The sequence below is a fragment of the Salmo salar genome, chromosome 01 (assembly GCF_965601325.2).
Source record: "Salmo salar chromosome 01, fSalSal1, whole genome shotgun sequence".
NCBI lineage: Eukaryota > Metazoa > Chordata > Actinopteri > Salmoniformes > Salmonidae > Salmo > Salmo salar.
In genome coordinates this window covers 162,210,001-162,231,706 of record NC_138291.1, presented here as the reverse complement: position 1 = coordinate 162,231,706, position 21,706 = coordinate 162,210,001, and the positions used below count along the sequence as shown (strand labels likewise).

At 41.3% G+C, this 21,706-nt stretch overlaps 1 protein-coding gene across 3 annotated transcripts in view; it reads right to left on the bottom strand.

Annotated features, from left to right (window-relative positions):
* Window positions 1-74: 74 nt before the first annotated feature.
* The window catches only part of myo18b (myosin XVIIIB), a 60,860-nt gene continuing 39,228 nt past the window's right edge, over window positions 75-21,706 (bottom strand). For 2 of the 3 annotated variants that reach the window (XM_082955676.1, XM_082955681.1), the window contains 11 exons: window positions 21,664-21,706; window positions 21,344-21,457; window positions 21,091-21,207; window positions 20,902-20,985; window positions 20,615-20,752; window positions 20,210-20,395; window positions 6,120-6,253; window positions 4,875-4,916; window positions 2,101-2,283; window positions 489-1,499; window positions 75-385 (listed from right to left, as the gene is read on the bottom strand). The exon at window positions 21,664-21,706 is cut by the window's right edge and continues 119 nt beyond it. In XM_082955676.1, coding sequence (XP_082811802.1) covers window positions 503-1,499; window positions 2,101-2,283; window positions 4,875-4,916; window positions 6,120-6,253; window positions 20,210-20,395; window positions 20,615-20,752; window positions 20,902-20,985; window positions 21,091-21,207; window positions 21,344-21,457; window positions 21,664-21,706 — 2,038 coding nt within the window. In that variant the 3' untranslated portion in view covers window positions 75-385; window positions 489-502. The remainder of the gene's footprint in view (window positions 386-488; window positions 1,500-2,100; window positions 2,284-4,874; window positions 4,917-6,119; window positions 6,254-20,209; window positions 20,396-20,614; window positions 20,753-20,901; window positions 20,986-21,090; window positions 21,208-21,343; window positions 21,458-21,663) is intronic. The other variant, XM_082955679.1, reaches the window with a different exon arrangement.

Below are 21,706 nucleotides of genomic sequence, written 5' to 3'. Positions count from 1 at the left end.
ATCAAACATTCTGAACAGCAACTGTCTTCTCTAGTCGGGTGTGTATAGCTGGTGGAAGAACAGTTTCACAAGCATTTTCATTTGAATATTTTTATTAGTGTACAAACAGTGCTTCTAATCTAACTGATATTTTATCTTCAGTGGGCTCACATTTTTCCATGAACAGCACAATCCATACACAAGCATGTGTGTCTTAATTGACTCTTTGGCTTCAATGTGTTTATATCTTCAGCGCATCTTTACCTTAAGTGTGTAACTATCTTCATAGATTTTTTGACACGAGTTTGTAGATATCTTCTTTGGCTTGAGTGTGGCTCCTTGCAGCTTGCATAGGGGTCTCTGGGAGTTGCTTCAGTTTATTCTTTCTCACACACACACATGCAGGCTGGGGAGAGGACAGAGTAGAAGAGAGGAAGGCATTAGCATGCATCAGATGTTGTAGTCTTGACTGCCTTAGTGTGTGTGTCTCTCTCTATGCTACATCTCACCTCAGTCTCTCCTTTTAGTCAACCTCACTCTTCCTCATGCCCTCACTCTTCCTCATGTCCTCACTCTTCCTCAGGTATTTCTTCATGACAGAAGCAACGTCTCCCCCCTCGCTGCCCTCCGCATCCAGCCTTTCTCCCTGCGGCCCCCCACCTCCACTACGCCTGACCCCTCCTCCCTGGGAGCTCCCCCCAGACCCTGAGCTGGTGGAGCTGGAGTCGGAGCCCTTCCTGCTGCGTGTGGAGGGGGGCAGCTCCCCAAAGTGGACGCTGAGTGCCCTCCGACCCCCTCTGACTGAACTGGCCAGGCTGCTGGTGGACTGGGCCCTTCGGATGGCCGGCAGAATGTCAGAGGCCGCGTCGTCACGGTTACCATCGTTTATGAGGCGGCGGTTCTGGAACACCATGGGTTCCGACCCCAGACAGCCCTCCCCACCGCCCTCGCTGACGACGCTCTCCAGCAGCCTACGTCTCATTGGCTGGGGGGAGCGCTGGGGTGAGCGCAGGGATCTAATTGGTTCTTCACCGTCTTCCTCTGGGATGGAGATAGTGGGGGGGCGACGGCGGGGGGCAGTGGGGGAAGTGAGGGAGGAGAGGAGGGGGAGAGAGGGGAGGGAGGAGAGAGAATCGGAGGAGTTGTAGCGTTTGGCTCCGGAGTCCCTGGAAACTGCAGATGACGCCTGGGGTTCGCCTATGTTGCGCAGGCTGGCGGCGCGGGGCAGCAGTGGGGAGGGAGGTTTGAGGATGCTGCGGGGCTCCTGGAGGTCTTCGGGGCCCAGGGAGAGGGCTGAGGCTCTGCGGCGGAGGGTTGAGGCCCCAGTGGTCTGGTAGATAGGGAGAGAAATAGTACTGCCATCCCCCTCCCCGGACTCTGCTCCCCCTCGCCGCTTACGAAGCCCCTCTAACAGCTCGGAGAGGGCAGAGGAGGAGGAGGCCCGACCAAGATGTGAACTACCCCCATTACCAACCACACCCCCTGGTTCTAAACCATTCTCATCTGGGTCCACACAGGAGCTGGGTGAGAGGGAGAGAAAGGATAATCAAATATTGGAAATATAAAACAGTTTTAGGGCTCTATTGAATCAGATGTGCTCTAGCCAACATCCACATAGTGGTTGTTTTGGCGGTGTCGGATGTGAAACTGCGTTAGAGCTGTGAAATCCACAAGCGGCTCCTGGCATTATACCTAAAGTGGACATTGCCAATGACTGCACGAAGTCGCATTAACAGAAATCTCATGCAGCCTTATTTACAAGTTCTAACACTGGAATGTGAGATGTAATCTACACCTCAATTAAGATGATGGAAGTCCTCATTATTTAGTTTCATGGTCATTATTTCTGTATAACCTACACTTTCTCTTTCTGAACTTCTAACATGAGTGGGACGGACGTTGCTTTTTGACAATGATCAAGAGCAGCTGCTCACCGATTTGACACCACCAACGCAGTTACACCTCTGACACCGCCAAAACATCAGCTATGAGGGTCTCGGCTATCGCCGGTTAACGCTTGATCTGATTGAACGCTTGATAGGTCTTAGTATCTATGCAGTTGCTATTGAATTGACCTACTGAAGTTGAACTGTTCTGAATCAAACTGAACTGACAACTCACCGGAAGCTGTAAGTGCTCATGGTGTCGGTGACAGACTGGCGACCCGACTGGTTGCTGATGGTACTGCTGCCATAGGGAGAGCCCCGCCTGGCCCCCCCTCGGGGAACGCCCAGCCAATGACGGATGCCCTCTCCAACATCCTCTGTGCCCAGAGATTGAGAACCAACACTAGACACACTGTCGCTGAGGAAGAGCGGGAACACACACAGTGTCACTGAGCGACAGAGATCACACAAACACAATACCAAGAGACAGAACACACATGACTCCACACAGCCAGAGATGCAACACTTCTAAGCCATGGCCAGCTCACAGCAGTTCAGCCACAGTGTCCTCAGAGGACATTTCCTGTCCCTGTGTCCTCTCTCTCCTGCTGTGTGACTGCAGGTGGTGGCAGATCATATTGGAGACACAGTCAGAGGTATCAGACATTCACACTCAGGTCACATACTGGTACTGTATATAAACAAACTAACTATAACCTCTCCCATCTGACATCAGAGAGAGGAAGATGGAGGGAGCAAGAAGGAAAAAGTAATTGGTCAGGGAATAGAAGTTTAAGAGAACAGAGAGAGAAAGAGGGAGGAAGAAGTGATAGAGCAGGAAAGATTGAGAGAGGGATTGATACAATGAGAGAGAGAGAGAGAGAGAGAAGAACTGGCTTCTGTACTGCAATGCATGGGACTCCATGCCTTATGGAAGACACAAGAATATCACAGCTGGTGAACTCTCAGAACAGAGAAAAGATTATTGTGTCTCTTACAAAGGGCTGTGTGTCTGTGTACGTGTGTGTGTGTGGCTCTTACATAGGGCTGTGTGTCTGTGTAGGTGTCTCTTTGCTCCAGCTCTGTGGCTCTCAACCTTGTCCACCTACAGGGAGATGGAGCTACTGGGTGTCTGTAGACAGTAGCTGTCAGACTACAGCTCAGGCATTTAGCCATGCACTGTCTGTCTGTTCACATCATCAACAGCCCAGAGACCATATACAGTGCCTTGCGAAAGTATTCGGCCCCCTTGAACTTTTCGACCTTTTGCCACATTTCAGGCTTCAAACATAAAGATATAAAACTGTAATTTTTTGTGAAGAATCAACAACAAGTGGGACACAATCATGAAGTGGAACGAAATGTATTGGATATTTCAAACTTTTTTAACAAATAAAAAACTGAAAAATTGGGCGTGCAAAATTATTCAGCCCCCTTAAGTTAATACTTTGTAGCGCCACCTTTTGCTGCGATTACAGCTGTAAGTCGCTTGGGGTATGTCTCTATCAGTTTTGCACATCGAGAGACTGAAATTTTTGCCCATTCCTCCTTGCAAAACAGCTCGAGCTCAGTGAGGTTGGATGGAGAGCGTTTGTGAACAGCAGTTTTCAGTTCTTTCCACAGATTCTCGATTGGATTCAGGTCTGGACTTTGACTTGGCCATTCTAACACCTGGATATGTTTATTTGTGAACCATTCCATTGTAGATTTTGCTTTATGTTTTGGATCATTGTCTTGTTGGAAGACAAATCTCCGTCCCAGTCTCAGGTCTTTTGCAGACTCCATCAGGTTTTCTTCCAGAATGGTCCTGTATTTGGCTCCATCCATCTTCCCATCAATTTTAACCATCTTCCCTGCCCCTGCTAAAGAAAAGCAGGCCCAAACCATGATGCTGCCACCACCATGTTTGACAGTGGGGATGGTGTGTTCAGGGTGATGAGCTGTGTTGCTTTTACGCCAAACATAACGTTTTGCATTGTTGCCAAAAAGTTCGATTTTGGTTTCATCTGACTAGAGCACCTTCTTCCACATGTTTGGTGTGTCTCCCAGGTGGCCAGTGGCAAACTTTAAACGACACTTTTTATGGATATCTTTAAGAAATGGCTTTCTTCTTGCCACTCTTCCATAAAGGCCAGATTTGTGCAGTATACGACTGATCGTTGTCCTATGGACAGAGTCCCACCTCAGCTGTAGATCTCTGCAGTTCATCCAGAGTGATCATGGGCCTCTTGGCTGCATCTCTGATCAGTCTTCTCCTTGTATGAGCTGAAAGTTTAGAGGGACGGCCGGGTCTTCGTAGATTTGCAGTGGTCTGATACTCCTTCCATTTCAATATTATCGCTTGCACAGTGCTCCTTGGGATGTTTAAAGCTTGGGAAATCTTTTTGTATCTAAATCCGGCTTTAAACTTCTCCACAACAGTATCTCGGACCTGCCTGGTGTGCTCCTTGTTCTTCATGATGCTCTCTGCGCTTTAAACGGATCTCTGAGACTATCACAGAGCAGGTGCATTTATACGGAGACTTGATTACACACAGGTGGATTCTATTTATCATCATTAGTCATTTAGGTCAACATTGGATCATTCAGAGATCCTCACTGAACTTCTGGAGAGAGTTTGCTGCACTGAAAGTAAAGGGGCTGAATAATTTAGCACGCCCAATTTTTCAGTTTTTTATTTGTTAAAAATGTTTGAAATATCCAATAAATTTCGTTCCACTTCATGATTGTGTCCCACTTGTTGTTGATTCTTCACAAAAAAATTACAGTTTTATATCTTTATGTTTGAAGCCTGAAATGTGGAAAAAGGTCGAAAAGTTCAAGGGGGCCGAATACTTTCGCAAGGCACTGTATATATCAGATATCAGACTGGTCTAATAACTGAAACAGCCCAAGACTCAGCACTCTAGATTCAAGCCAACGCAGGCCAGAGTACAGAGTACGCAAACACACACGCGCGTGGATAGACATCTGCACGCACGCACACATGCTGGGACCCAGGGTTCTTACAGGTCTCTCTTCTTAGCAAAGGATTCCACAGCCGTCGCAACACTGGAATCAGGAAGAAGGGTGAAAGGTCAGGGGTGTGGGTTCAGAGCAGTGATGATGTAACTTCCTTCTGGACACAACTGTGCCTGTCATCCCATTGATTTAACCCTCCCCATACCACTCTCACACATCAAACACAGTAACACACTCATACCTCTCTTATACATCAAACACAGTAACACACTCATACCTCTCTTACACATCAAACACAGTAACACACACACTCATACCTCTCTTACACGTCAAATACAGTAACACACTCATACCTCTCCTACACATCAAACACAGTAACACACTCATACCTCTCTTATACATCAAACACAGTAACACACTCATACCTCTCTTACACATCAAACACAGTAACACACTCATACCTCTCTTACACATCAAACACAGTAACACACACACTCATACCTCTCTTACACGTCAAATACAGTAACACACTCATACCTCTCCTACACATCAAACACAGTAACACACTCATATCACTCTTACATTTCAAACACAGTAACACACTCATACCTCTCCTACACGTCAAACACAGTAACACACTCATACCTCTCTTACACATCAAACACAGTAACACACTCATATCACTCTTACATTTCAAACACAGTAACACACTCATATCACTCTTACATTTCAAACACAGTAACACACTCATACCTCTCTTACACGTCAAACACAGTAACACACTCATACCTCTCTTACACGTCAAACACAGTAACACACTCATACCTCTCTTACACATCAAACACACTAACACACTCATACCTCTCTTACACATCAAACACAGTAACACACTCATACCTCTCTTACACGTCAAACACAGTAACACACTCATACCTCTCTTACACGTCAAACACAGTAACACACTCATACCTCTCTTACACGTCAAACACAGTAACACACTCATACCTCTCTTACACATCAAACACAGTAACACACTCATACCTCTCTTACACGTCAAACACAGTAACACACTCATACCTCTCTTACACATCAAACACAGTAACACACTCATACCTCTCTTACACGTCAAACACAGTAACACACTCATATCACTCTTACACGTCAAACACAGTAACACACTCATACCTCTCTTACACGTCAAACACAGTAACACACTCATACCTCTCTTATACATCAAACACAGTAACACACTCATACCTCTCTTACACATCAAACACAGTAACACACTCATACCTCTCATCATCACTTTCGTCACTAGACTCCAACTCCTCCAGGGCGGCTTGCAGATCAACGATACGATGGATGGATGTCTCCAGATCAGCTTGTAATGTCTGTCTGATCGCACTCAGCTCTGTCACTTGCATCTCCTGAGAACAGAGAGAGAGAGATAGAAAGTGAGGGGGAGAGGGGGGGAAAGAGGGAAGGAGAGAAAAAGGGAGACGTGTCCATAGGAGAGGTGACAGAGAATGGAGTGGCCGCACAGAGGAACTCCAAAGACGTGTGCGCCACAGGCCAACTGTGCGTTTATCCATCCTATTCAATACCTGCCAACTGTACGTTTATCCATCGTATTCAATACCTGCCAACTGTACATTTATCGATCCTATTCAATACCTGCCAACTGTACATTTATCCATGTTATTCAATACAGGCCAACTGTACGTTTATCCATCGTATTCAATACCTGCCAACTGTACATTTATCCATCCTATTCAATACCTGCCAACTGTACATTTATCCATCCTATCCAATACCTGCCAACTGTACATTTATCCATGTTATTCAATACAGGCCAACTGTACATTTATCCATCCTATTCAATACCTGCCAACTGTACGTTTATCCTTTCTTTTCAATACAGGCCAACTGTACATTTATCCATGCTATTCAATACAGGCCAACTGTACGTTTATCCTTTCTATTCAATACAGGCCAACTGTACATTTATCCATGTTATTCAATACCTGCCAACTGTACGTTTATCCTTTCTTTTCAATACAGGCCAACTGTACGTTTATCCATCCTATTCAATACAGGCCAACTGTACGTTTATCCATCCTATTCAATACAGGCCAACTGTACGTTTATCCTTTCTATTCAATACAGGCCAACTGTACATTTATCCATGTTATTCAATACCTGCCAACTGTACGTTTATCCATGCTATTCAATACCTGCCAACTGTACATTTATCCATCCTATTCAATACAGGCCAACTGTACGTTTATCCTTTCTATTCAATACAGGCCAACTGTACGTTTATCCTTTCTATTCAATACCTGCCAACTGTACGTTTATCCATGTTATTCAATACAGGCCAACTGTACATTTATCCATGCTATTCAATACCTGCCAACTGTACATTTATCCATCCTATTCAATACCTGCCAACTGTACGTTTATCCATGTTATTCAATACAGGCCAACTGTACGTTTATCCTTTCTATTCAATACAGGCCAACTGTACATTTATCCATCCTATTCAATACCTGCCAACTGTACGTTTATCCATGTTATTCAATACAGGCCAACTGTACATTTATCCATGTTATTCAATACAGGCCAACTGTACATTTATCCATCCTATTCAATACCTGCCAACTGTACGTTTATCCATGTTATTCAATACAGGCCAACTGTACATTTATACATGCTATTCAATACAGGCCAACTGTACGTTTATCCTTTCTATTCAATACAGGCCAACTGTACATTTATCCATCCTATTCAATACCTGCCAACTGTACGTTTATCCATCTTATTCAATACAGGCCAACTGTACGTTTATCCATGTTATTCAATACAGGCCAACTGTACATTTATCCATCCTATTCAATACCTGCCAACTGTACGTTTATCCATCCTATTCAATACAGGCCAACTGTACGTTTATCCATGTTATTCAATACAGGCCAACTGTACATTTATCCATCCTATTCAATACCTGCCAACTGTACGTTTATCCATGTTATTCAATACAGGCCAACTGTACATTTATCCTTTCTATTCAATACAGGCCAACTGTACGTTTATCCATGTTATTCAATACAGGCCAACTGTACATTTATCCTTTCTATTCAATACAGGCCAACTGTACGTTTATCCATGTTATTCAATACAGGCCAACTGTACCTTTATCCATCCTATTCAATACAGGCCAACTGTACATTTATCCATGCTATTCAATACCTGCCAACTGTACGTTTATCCATCTTATCCAATACAGGCCAACTGTACATTTATCCATGCTATTCAATACCTGCCAAATGTACATTTATCCATGTTATTCAATACCTGCCAACTGTACATTTATCCATCCTATTCAATACAGGCCAACTGTACGTTTATCCATCCTATTCAATACAGGCCAACTGTACATTTATCCATCCTATTCAATACAGGCCAACTGTACATTTATCCTTTCTATTCAATACAGGCCAACTGTACATTTATCCTTTCTATTCAATACAGGCCAACTGTACATTTATCCATGTTATTCAATACAGGCCAGCTGTACATTTATCCATGTTATTCAATACCTGCCAACTGTACATTTGTCCATGCTATTCAATACAGGCCAACTGTACGTTTATCCATGTTATTCAATACAGGCCAACTGTACATTTATCCATGCTATTCAATACAGGCCAACTGTACGTTTATCCATGTTATTCAATACAGGCCAACTGTACATTTATCCATCCTATTTAATACCTGCCAACTGTACGTTTATCCATCCTATTCAATACAGGCCAACTGTACGTTTATCCATGTTATTCAATACAGGCCAACTGTACATTTATCCATCCTATTCAATACCTGCCAACTGTACGTTTATCCATGTTATTCAATACAGGCCAACTGTACATTTATCCATGCTATTCAATACCTGCCAACTGTACGTTTATCCATCTTATCCAATACAGGCCAACTGTACATTTATCCATGCTATTCAATACCTGCAAACTGTACATTTATCCATGTTATTCAATACAGGCCAACTGTACATTTATCCATGCTATTCAATACAGGCCAACTGTACATTTATCCATCCTATTCAATACAGGCCAACTGTACGTTTATCCATCCTATTCAATACAGGCCAACTGTACATTTATCCATCCTATTCAATACAGGCCAACTGTACATTTATCCTTTCTATTCAATACAGGCCAACTGTACATTTATCCTTTCTATTCAATACAGGCCAACTGTACATTTATCCTTTCTATTCAATACAGGCCAACTGTACATTTATCCATGTTATTCAATACAGGCCAGCTGTACATTTATCCATGTTATTCAATACCTGCCAACTGTACATTTGTCCATGCTATTCAATACAGGCCAACTGTACGTTTATCCATGTTATTCAATACAGGCCAACTGTACATTTATCCATGCTATTCAATACAGGCCAACTGTACATTTATCCATGTTATTCAATACAGGCCAACTGTACGTTTATCCATCCTATCCAATACCTGCCAACTGTAAATTTATCCATCCTATCCAATACAGGCCAACTGTACGTTTATCCATGCTATTCAATACAGGCCAACTGTACATTTATCCATCCTATTCAATACCTGCCAACTGTACCTTTATCCATGTTATTCAATACAGGCCAACTGTACATTTATCCATGTTATTCAATACCTGCCAACTGTACATTTATCCATGCTATTCAATACAGGCCAATTGTACGTTTATCCATGTTATTCAATACAGGCCAACTGTACATTTATCCATGCTATTCAATACAGGCCAACTGTACAATTATCCATGTTATTCAATACCTGCCAACTGTACATTTATCCATCCTATCCAATACCTGCCAACTGTACGTTTATCCATCCTATTCAATACAGGCCAACTGTACATTTATCCATCCTATCCAATACCTGCCAACTGTACGTTTATCCATCCTATTCAATACAGGCCAACTGTACATTTATCCATGTTATTCAATACAGGCCAACTGTACATTTATCCGTGTTATTCAATACCTGCCAACTGTACATTTATCCATCCTATCCAATACCTGACAACTGTACGTTTATCCATCCTATTCAATACCTGCCAACTGTACATTTATCCATGTTATTCAATACCTGCCAACTGTACGTTTATCCATCCTATTCAATACAGGCCAACTGTACGTTTATCCATGTTATTCAATACAGGCCAACTCTACGTTAAACCATGTTATTCAATACAGGCCAACTGTACATTTATCCATCCTATTCAATACCTGCCAACTGTACATTTATCCTTTCTATTCAATACAGGCCAACTGTACATTTATCCATGTTATTCAATACAGGCCACCTGTACGTTTATCCTTTCTATTCAATACAGGCCAACTGTACATTTATCCATGTTATTCAATACAGGCCAACTGTACATTTATCCTTTCTATTCAATACATGCCAACTGTACATTTATCCATGCTATTCAATACAGGCCAACTGTACATTTATCCTTTCTATTCAATACAGGCCAACTGTACATTTATCCTTTCTATTCAATACAGGCCAACTGTACATTTATCCTTTCTATTCAATACCTGCCAACTGTACATTTATCCATGCTATTCAATACAGGCCAACTGTATGTTTATCCATGTTATTCAATACAGGCCAACTGTACGTTTATCCATGTTATTCAATACAGGCCAACTGTACATTTATCCATGCTATTCAATACCTGCCAACTGTACGTTTATCCATGTTATTCAATACAGGCCAACTGTACGTTTATCCATGTTATTCAATACAGGCCAACTGTACGTTTATCCATGTTATTCAATACAGGCCAACTGTACATTTATCCATGTTATTCAATACAGGCCAACTGTACGTTTATCCATGTTATTAAATACAGGCCAACTGTACATTTATCCATGTTATTCAATACAGGCCAACTGTACGTTTATCCATCCTATTCAATACCTGCCAACTGTACGTTTATCCATCCTATTCAATACAGGCCAACTGTACGTTTATCCATGTTATTCAATACAGGCCAACTGTACGTTTATCCATCCTATTCAATACCTGCCAACTGTGCGTTTATCCATCCTATTCAATACCTGCCAACTGTGCGTTTATCCATCCTATTCAATACAGGCCAACTGTACATTTATCCATCCTATTCAATACCTGCCAACTGTACATTTATCCATGTTATTCAATACAGGCCAACTGTTCGTTTATCCATCCTATTCAATACCTGCCAACTGTACGTTTATCCATGCTATTCAATACAGGCCAACTGTACGTTTATCCTTTCTATTCAATACAGGCCAACTGTACGTTTATCCATCCTATTCAATACTTGCCAACTGTACGTTTATCCTTTCTATTCAATACAGGCCAACTGTACGTTTATCCATCCTATTCAATACCTGCCAACTGTACATTTATCCATCCTATTAAATACCTGCCAACTGTACATTTATCCATGTTATTCAATACAGGCCAACTGTACGTTTATCCATCCTATTCAATACCTGCCAACTGTACATTTATCCATGTTATTCAATACAGGCCAACTGTACGTTTATCCATCCTATTCAGTACAGGCCAACTGTACATTTATCCATCCTATTAAATACCTGCCAACTGTACATTTATCCATGTTATTCAATACAGGCCAACTGTACGTTTATCCTTTCTATTCAATACCTTCCAACTGTACTTTTATCCATGTTATTCAATACAGGCCAACTGTACATTTATCCATGTTATTCAATACAGGCCAACTGTACATTTATCCATCCTATCCAATACCTGCCAACTGTACGTTTATCCATCCTATCCAATACAGGCCAACTGTACATTTATCCATGTTATTCAATACAGGCCAACTGTACGTTTATCCTTTCTATTCAATACCTTCCAACTGTACTTTTATCCATGTTATTCAATACAGGCCAACTGTACATTTATCCATGTTATTCAATACAGGCCAACTGTACATTTATCCATCCTATCCAATACCTGCCAACTGTACGTTTATCCATCCTATCCAATACAGGCCAACTGTACATTTATCCATGTTATTCAATACCTGCCAACTGCACGTTTATCCATGTTATTCAATACCTGCCAACTGTACATTTATCCATCCTATACAATACAGGCCAACTGTACATTTATCCTTCCTATTCAATACCTGCCAACTGTACATTTATCCATCCTATCCAATACCTGCCAACTGTACGTTTATCCATCCTATTCAATACCTGCCAACTGTACATTTATCCATGCTATTCAATACAGGCCAACTGTACGTTTATCCATCCTATTCAATACCTGCCAACTGTACATTTATCCATGTTATTCAATACAGGCCAACTCTACGTTTATCCATGTTATTCAATACAGGCCAACTGTACGTTTATCCATCCTATTCAATACCTGCCAACTGTACATTTATCCATCCTATTCAATACAGGCCAACTGTACGTTTATCCATGTTATTCAATACAGGCCAACTGTACATTTATCCATGTTATTCAATACCTGCCAACTGTACATTTATCCATGTTATTCAATACAGGCCAACTGTACATTTATCCATGCTATTCAATACAGGCCAACTGTACATTTATCCATGTTATTCAATACAGGCCAACTGTACATTTATCCATGCTATTCAATACAGGCCAACTGTACATTTATCCATGTTATTCAATACAGGCCAACTGTACATTTATCCATCCTATTCAATACAGGCCAACTGTACGTTTATCCATGTTATTCAATACAGGCCAACTGTACATTTATCCATGTTATTCAATACAGGCCAACTGTACCTTTATCCATGTTATTCAATACAGGCCAACTGTACATTTATCCATCCTATTCAATACAGGCCAACTGTACGTTTATCCATGTTATTCAATACCTGCCAACTGTACATTTATCCATGTTATTCAATACAGGCCAACTGTACATTTATCCTTTCTATTCAATACAGGCCAACTGTACATTTATCCATGCTATTCAATACAGGCCAACTGTACATTTATCCTTTCTATTCAATACAGGCCAACTGTACATTTATCCATGCTATTCAATACAGGCCAACTGTACATTTATCCTTTCTATTCAATACAGGCCAACTGTACATTTATCCTTTCTACTCAATACAGGCCAACTGTATGTTTATACTTGCTATTCAATACAGGCCAACTGTACATTTCTCCATGCTATTCAATACAGGCCAACTGTACGTTTTTTCATGTTATTCAATACAGGCCAACTGTACATTTATCCATGTTATTCAATACCTGCCAACTGTACATTTATCCATCCTATCCAATACCTGCCAACTGTACATTTATCCATCCTATCCAATACCTGCCAACTGTACATTTATCCATGCTATTCAATACAGGCCAACTGTACATTTATCCATGTTATTCAATACAGGCCAACTGTACATTTATCCATCCTATCCAATACCTGCCAACTGTACATTTATCCATGTTATTCAATACAGGCCAACTGTACATTTATCCATGTTATTCAATACAGGCCAACTGTACATTTATCCATGCTATTCAATACAGGCCAACTGTACATTTATCCTTTCTATTCAATACAGGCCAACTGTACATTTATCCTTTCTACTCAATACAGGCCAACTGTATGTTTATACTTGCTATTCAATACAGGCCAACTGTACATTTCTCCATGCTATTCAATACAGGCCAACTGTACATTTATCCTTTCAATTCAATACAGGCCAACTGTACATTTATCCTTTCTATTCAATACAGGCCAACTGTACATTTATCCTTTCTATTCAATACAGGCCAACTGTACGTTTATCCTTTCTATTCAATACAGGACAACTGTATGTTTGTCCATGCTATTCAATACAGGCCAACTGTACGTTTATCCTTTCTATTCAATACAGGCCAACTGTACGTTTATCCATCCTATTCAATACAGGCCAACTGTACGTTTATCCATCCTATTCAATACCTGCCAACTGTACATTTATCCATGTTATTCAATACAGGCCAACTGTACGTTTATCCTTTCTATTCAATACCTGCCAACTGTACGTTTATCCATGTTATTCAATACAGGCCAACTGTACATTTTTCCATGTTATTCAATACAGGCCAACTGTACATTTATCCATCCTATCCAATACCTGCCAACTGTACGTTTATCCATCCTATCCAATACAGGCCAACTGTACATTTATCCATGTTATTCAATACAGGCCAACTCTACGTTTATCCATGTTATTCAATACCTGCCAACTGTACATTTATCCATCCTATCCAATACAGGCCAACTGTACATTTATCCATCCTATTCAATACCTGCCAACTGTACATTTATCCATCCTATCCAATACCTGCCAACTGTACGTTTATCCATCCTATTCAATACCTGCCAACTGTACATTTATCAATGCTATTCAATACAGGCCAACTGTACGTTTATCCATCCTATTCAATACCTGCCAACTGTACATTTATCCATGTTATTCAATACAGGCCAACTCTACGTTTATCCATGTTATTCAATACAGGCCAACTGTACGTTTATCCATCCTATTCAATACCTGCCAACTGTACATTTATCCATCCTATTCAATACAGGCCAACTGTACGTTTATCCATGTTATTCAATACAGGCCAACTGTACATTTATCCATGTTATTCAATACCTGCCAACTGTACATTTATCCATGCTATTCAATACAGGCCAACTGTACATTTATCCATGTTATTCAATACAGGCCAACTGTACATTTATCCATCCTATCCAATACCTGCCAACTGTACATTTATCCATGTTATTCAATACAGGCCAACTGTACATTTATCCTTTCTATTCAATACAGGCCAACTGTACATTTATCCATGCTATTCAATACAGGCCAACTGTACATTTATCCATGTTATTCAATACAGGCCAACTGTACCTTTATCCATGTTATTCAATACAGGCCAACTGTACATTTATCCATGCTATTCACTACAGGCCAACTGTACATTTATCCTTTCTATTCAATACAGGCCAACTGTACATTTATCCTTTCTACTCAATACAGGCCAACTGTATGTTTATACTTGCTATTCAATACAGGCCAACTGTACATTTCTCCATGCTATTCAATACAGGCCAACTGTACGTTTATCCATGTTATTCAATACATGCCAACTGTACATTTATCCATGTTATTCAATACCTGCCAACTGTACATTTATCCATGCTATTCAATACAGGCCAACTGTACATTTATCCATGTTATTCAATACAGGCCAACTGTACATTTATCCATCCTATCCAATACCTGCCAACTGTACATTTATCCATGTTATTCAATACAGGCCAACTGTACATTTATCCTTTCTATTCAATACAGGCCAACTGTACATTTATCCTTTCTATTCAATACAGGCCAACTGTACGTTTATCCTTTCTATTCAATACAGGCCAACTGTATGTTTATCCATGCTATTCAATACAGGCCAACTGTACATTTATCCTTTCTATTCAATACAGGCCAACTGTACGTTTATCCTTTCTATTCAATACAGGCCAACTGTATGTTTATCCATGCTATTCAATACAGGCCAACTGTACGTTTATCCATGTTATTCAATATAGGCCAACTGTACGTTTATCCATCCTATTCAATACCTGCCAACTGTACGTTTATCCATGTTATTCAATACAGGCCAACTGTACGTTTATCCATGTTATTCAATACAGGCCAACTGTACGTTTATCCATCCTATTCAATACCTGCCAACTGTATGTTTATCCATGCTATTCTATACAGGCCAACTGTATGTTTATCCATGTTATTCAATACAGGCCAACTTTACGTTTATCCATGTTATTCAATACAGGCCAACTGTTCGTTTATCCTTGCTATTCAATACAGGCCAACTTTACGTTTATCCATGTTATTCAATACAGGCCAACTGTGCTATTCAATACAGGCCAACTGTACGTTTATCCATGCTATTCAATACAGGCCAACTGTACGTTTATCCATCCTATTCAATACCTGCCAACTGTACATTTATCCTTTCTATTCAATACAGGCCAACTGTACGTTTATCCTTTCTATTCAATACAGGCCAACTGTACGTTTATCCATGCTATTCAATACAGGCCAACTGTACGTTTATCCATGCTATTCAATACAGGCCAACTGTACGTTTATCCATCCTATTCAATACCTGCCAACTGTACATTTATCCTTTCTATTCAATACAGGCCAACTGTACATTTATCCATGTTATTCAATACAGGCCAGCTGTACATTTATCCATGTTATTCAATACAGGCCAACTGTACATTTATCCATCCTATACAATACAGGCCAACTGTACATTTATCCTTTCTATTCAATACAGGCCAACTGTACTTTTATCCATCCTATTCAATACAGGCCAACTGTACATTTATCCATGTTATTCAATACAGGCCAGCTGTACATTTATCCATGTTATTCAATACAGGCCAACTGTACATTTATCCATCCTATTCAATACCTGCCAACTGTACATTTATCCATGTTATTCAATACAGGCCAACTGTACATTTATCCATGTTATTCAATACAGGCCAACTGTACGTTTATCCATGTTATTCAATACAGGCCAACTGTACGTTTATCCATCCTATTCAATACCTGCCAACTGTACATTTATCCATCCTATTCAATACAGGCCAACTGTACGTTTATCCATCCTATTCAATACAGGCCAACTGTACATTTATCCATGCTATTCAATACAGGCCAACTGTACGTTTATCCATCCTATTCAATACCTGCCAACTGTACATTTATCCATGTTATTCAATACAGGCCAACTGTACGTTTATCCATCCTATTCAATACCTGCCAACTGTACATTTATCCATCCTATTCAATACAGCCCAACTGTACATTTATCCATGTTATTCAATACAGGCCAACTGTACATTTATCCATGCTATTCAATACAGGCCAACTCTACGTTTATCCATGTTATTCAATACCTGCCAACTGTACATTTATCCATGTTATTCAATACAGGCCAACTGTACATTTATCCATCCTATTCAATACAGGCCAACTGTACGTTTATCCTTTCTATTCAATACAGGCCAACTGTACGTTTATCCATGCTATTCAATACAGGCCAACTCTACGTTTATCCATGTTATTCAATACCTGCCAACTGTACATTTATCCATCCTATTCAATACAGCCCAACTGTACTTTTATCCATGCTATTCAATACAGGCCAACTGTACGTTTATCCATGCTATTCAATACAGGCCAACTCTACGTTTATCCATGTTATTCAATACCTGCCAACTGTACATTTATCCATGTTATTCAATACAGGCCAACTGTACATTTATCCATGTTATTCAATACAGGCCAACTGTACGTTTATCCTTTCTATTCAATACAGGCCAACTGTACGTTTATCCATGTTATTCAATACCTGCCAACTGTACATTTATCCATGTTATTCAATACAGGCCAACTCTACGTTTATCCATGTTATTCAATACAGGCCAACTGTACGTTTATCCATGTTATTCAATACCTGCCAACTGTACCTTTATCCATGTTATTCAATACAGGCCAACTGTACATTTATCCATGTTATTCAATACAGGCCAACTGTACCTTTATCCATGCTATTCAATACAGGCCAACTGTACATTTATCCATGTTATTCAATACAGGCCAACTGTACCTTTATCCATGTTATTCAATACAGGCCAACTGTCCGTTTATCCATGTTATTCAATACAGGCCAACTGTACGTTTTTCCATGCTATTCAATACAGGCCAGAATGGATGGAGTCTTATAATCATGCCCAGTCTATTCCTTATTGCATCATCCATCTTATATTGTTGCACTGACCAACACACACACACACACACACGTGGGTCCTTGGTCTTCCCGTAGAGTATGTGTGTGTGTGTGTGTGTGTGTGTGTGTGTGTGTGTGTGTGTGTGTGTGTTATCTCGAGGAGCATTCTTCCATATTCATACAGAGACAGAAAGAAGAGAGTGATTTATCTATTATTTATTTTCCCTGTAATTTCCCTCTCTCTCTCACAACACACACCAAAGACATTGTTGCACACACACTAGCTCACTCACTCAAATGTATGACATACACACTAGTTCTCATATGGCATGAAGACACACAAACACACGCCCTCATTGGCTCTCCAGGTTATTGACTGTGGAGGGGTGGTTAGTGGTTGTCATAGAGACATGTGGAATGGGATGGGGTGAACGTGTGTATCCATAACCTTGAGAAGACAATGAGGATTAATCACAGCCAGCCAGAGAGAGAGAGAATGCAGGGGAGACAGTGGGTATCTCACTGAGAGCTGTGCCTGTCTGCGCTGTTGGTCGTTAGGTTGTTAAAGGGCATCTATCCATGTGTGTTTGTGTGTGTGTAGGCTATATATGTCTGTGTGGATACACTGATTGTACAGAACATTAGGAACTCTTTCCATGACATAGACTGACCATGTGACCAGGTGAATCCAGGTGAAAGCTATGATCCCGTATTGATGTCACCTGTTAAATTTACATTTACATTAAATCCACTTCAACCAGTGTAGAAGTGTGTATGTGTGCCATTCAGAGGGTGAAAGGGCAAGACAAAAGATGTAAGTGCCTTTGAACGGGGTATGGTAGTAGGTGGTAGGACACCCCGGTTTGAATGTGTCACGCTCAACAGTTTCCAGTGTGTATCAAGAATGGTCCACTACCCAAGGGACATCCAGACAACTTGACACAACTGTGGAGTCAACATGGGCCAGCATCCCTGTGGAACGCTTTCAACACCTAGTAGAGTTCATGCCCCAACAAATTGAGGCTGTTCTGAGGGTAAAAGGAGGGGGTATTCCGAATATTTGGTATACTCAATGTATGTATGTACAGTGCCTTCGGAAATTATTCACACCCCTTGACCTTTCCACATTTTGTTACATTACGTTACAGCCATAATGTCAAGGCAAAAACAGGTTTAGAATTTTTTGCTAATGTATTAAAAATAAAAAACAGAAATACCTTATTTACATAAGTATTCAGACCCTTTGCTATGAGACTCAAAATTGATCTCAGGTGCATCCTGTTTCCATTGATCATCCTTGAGATGTTTCTACAACTTGATTGGAGTCCATCTGTTGTAAATTCAATTGATTGGACATGATTTGGAAAGGCACACACCTGTCTGTATAAAAGGTCCCAAAGTTGACAGAGCATGTCAGAGCAAAAACAAAGCCATGAGGTCGAAGGAATTGTAAGTAGAGCTTCGAGACAGGATTGTGTCGAGGCACAGATCTGGGGAAGGGTACCAAAAAATAACCTTCCAGAAGGACAACCATCTCTGCATCACTCCACCAATCAGGCCTTTATGGTAAAGTGGCCAGACGGAAGCCACTCCTCAGTAAAAGGCACATAACAGCCCACTTGGAGTTTGCCCAAAGGCACATAAAGACTCTCAGACCATGAGAAACAAGATTCTCTGGTCTGATGAAACCAAGATTAAACTCTTTGGCCTGAATACCAAGCGTCACATCTGGAGGAAATCTGGCACCATCCCTACAGTGAAGCATGGTGGTGGAAGCATCATGCTGTGGGGGTGTTTTTCACTGGCAAAGACTGGGAGACTAGTCAGGATTGAGGGAAAGATGAATGAAGCAAAATACAGAGAGATCCTTGATGAAAATCTGCTCCAGAGCTCTCAGGACCTCAGATTGGGGCGAAGGTTCACCTTCCAACAGGACAACATCCCTAAACACACAGCCAAGACAACACAGGAGTGGGTTCAGGACAAGTCTCTAAATATCCTTGAGTGGCCCAGCCAGAGCCCGGACTTGAACCTGATCGAACATCTCTGGAGAGACCTGGAAATAGCTGTGCAGCAATGCTCCCCTTCCAACCTGACAGAGCTTGAGAGGTACTGCAGAGAAGAATGGGAGAAACTCCCCAAATACAGGTGTGCCAAGCTTGTAGCGTCATACCCGAGAAGACTCGAGCCTGTAATTGCTGCCAAAGATGCTTCAACAAAGTACTGAGTAAAGGGTCTGAATACTTTTGTAAATGTCATATCTCAGTTTTTAATTTATTTTCTTCTAAAAACCTATTTTTGCTTGTCATTATGGGGTATTGTGTGTAGATTGAGGGGGGGGGGAACTATTTAATCCTTTTTAAAATAAGGCTGTAACCTAACAAAATGTGGAAAAAGTCAAGGGGTCTGAATACTTTCCGAAGGCACTGTATATAGTGTGTATGAATGTGTATGTTACCAGCTCCATGCATCTGCGGCTGCTGTCCTGTTCTCTCTGAGACAGGTCTTCAACCTCGTGTCTCATGTCATGGAGGCGTTGCTGGTAGTACTGACTGTTCTCTCTCTCTCTGACCTCTGTCTGGGCACTCTGCTCCAGCTCCTCTCCCAGACGCACCACACTATCCCTCAGACGCAGCACCAACACCTACAGAGAGACAGAAGATATTTTTGTAAGACATTATTTAAACGTTATCTACTATTTCTAAATTTCAGCTTCGGCAATATGTACATTATGCCGATATTGCACCATTACATTTAATTGAATTGAGATAAAGAAAGAGATATGAGAGAGACAGAGAGAGACAGAAAGAGTGTGTAAAGATATGTCAACTAGATTGCCTACTGTCCATTTTAACATCCTCACCTCAAACCTCTTGACCTGTCCTCTCTGGAACTCCAGCTTGTTCTCCAGGTCACACACCCTGGCCTCTTGCATACTGACGATACTACGCCCCACGGTGGACGACTCTAGGAACTGCACCCTGGCCATACTGGTTGCGAGCTGGGGGGAGAAGCGGAAGAGAAAGGAGGAGGAGAGGAGGGGCGGAAGGACAAGAGGAATGTCAGAGTAGGTTATTCAGTGTCTTGTATCCACAGTAACAGCATGTGAAGTTCACCATCCCCCCACATTACTCAGCTGTCAGTCCTTACCTCTTCCTGGAGTGTGTGTCGCTGTTTCTTGACCTCCTCCAGTTCAGCCTGTAACTCTCTGATCTGAGAAATATCACTGGAGGACTGAGATAGAGAAAGGTAAAGTTTTAATGATCTTTAATTTGAAAACCACAACTGTCAGAGTCTTTGTACATGGTTTGGAAACCACTATGAGGCAGAGATACACACCTGTGCAATGAGGGCTTTGTGTTTCTTCATGAGTTCATTAAGGTCCTCCTGGTCCTCCTCTAGTCTCTTCAACAGATCTGACTTGTCATGTTGCAGCTGAGCTACCTGCTCATCCACCTACACATAAACACACTCACCTTTAAGCTACTCTCTCCACTAGACTGTTGTGCTCACAGTAGGATTGGAACACTTTGACGTGTAATGATACAGTAACAGTTTGTAGTGTTTAGTATGAGGCCTCCATCTATCTCACCAGACTCTTGTGTTTGCAGATGTTCTCTAGTTCTAGCTGAGCATTCTCCAGTTCCATGGACAGAGTCTTCTGAACACTCTCCACCTCCACTCTCCTTGCCTCACTCTCCTCCAACTAACAGAGAAAGAGATGGAGAGAGACAGAGAGAGCAATAGAGGGAGAGAGAGAGGGGGGATAAGTTGTAATTGTTAGTTTAAACACGCCTTGATCCACATTCATAGCATCATAGTATGTATGTGTGTGTGTGTTTGCATGTGTAGGTGTGTGTGTTTGCATGTGTAGGTGTGTGTGTGTTTGCATGTGTAGGTGTGTGTGTGGACCTGGCAGTGCAGACGCTCTATGTGTTCCTTGCTGCCAGGAGCC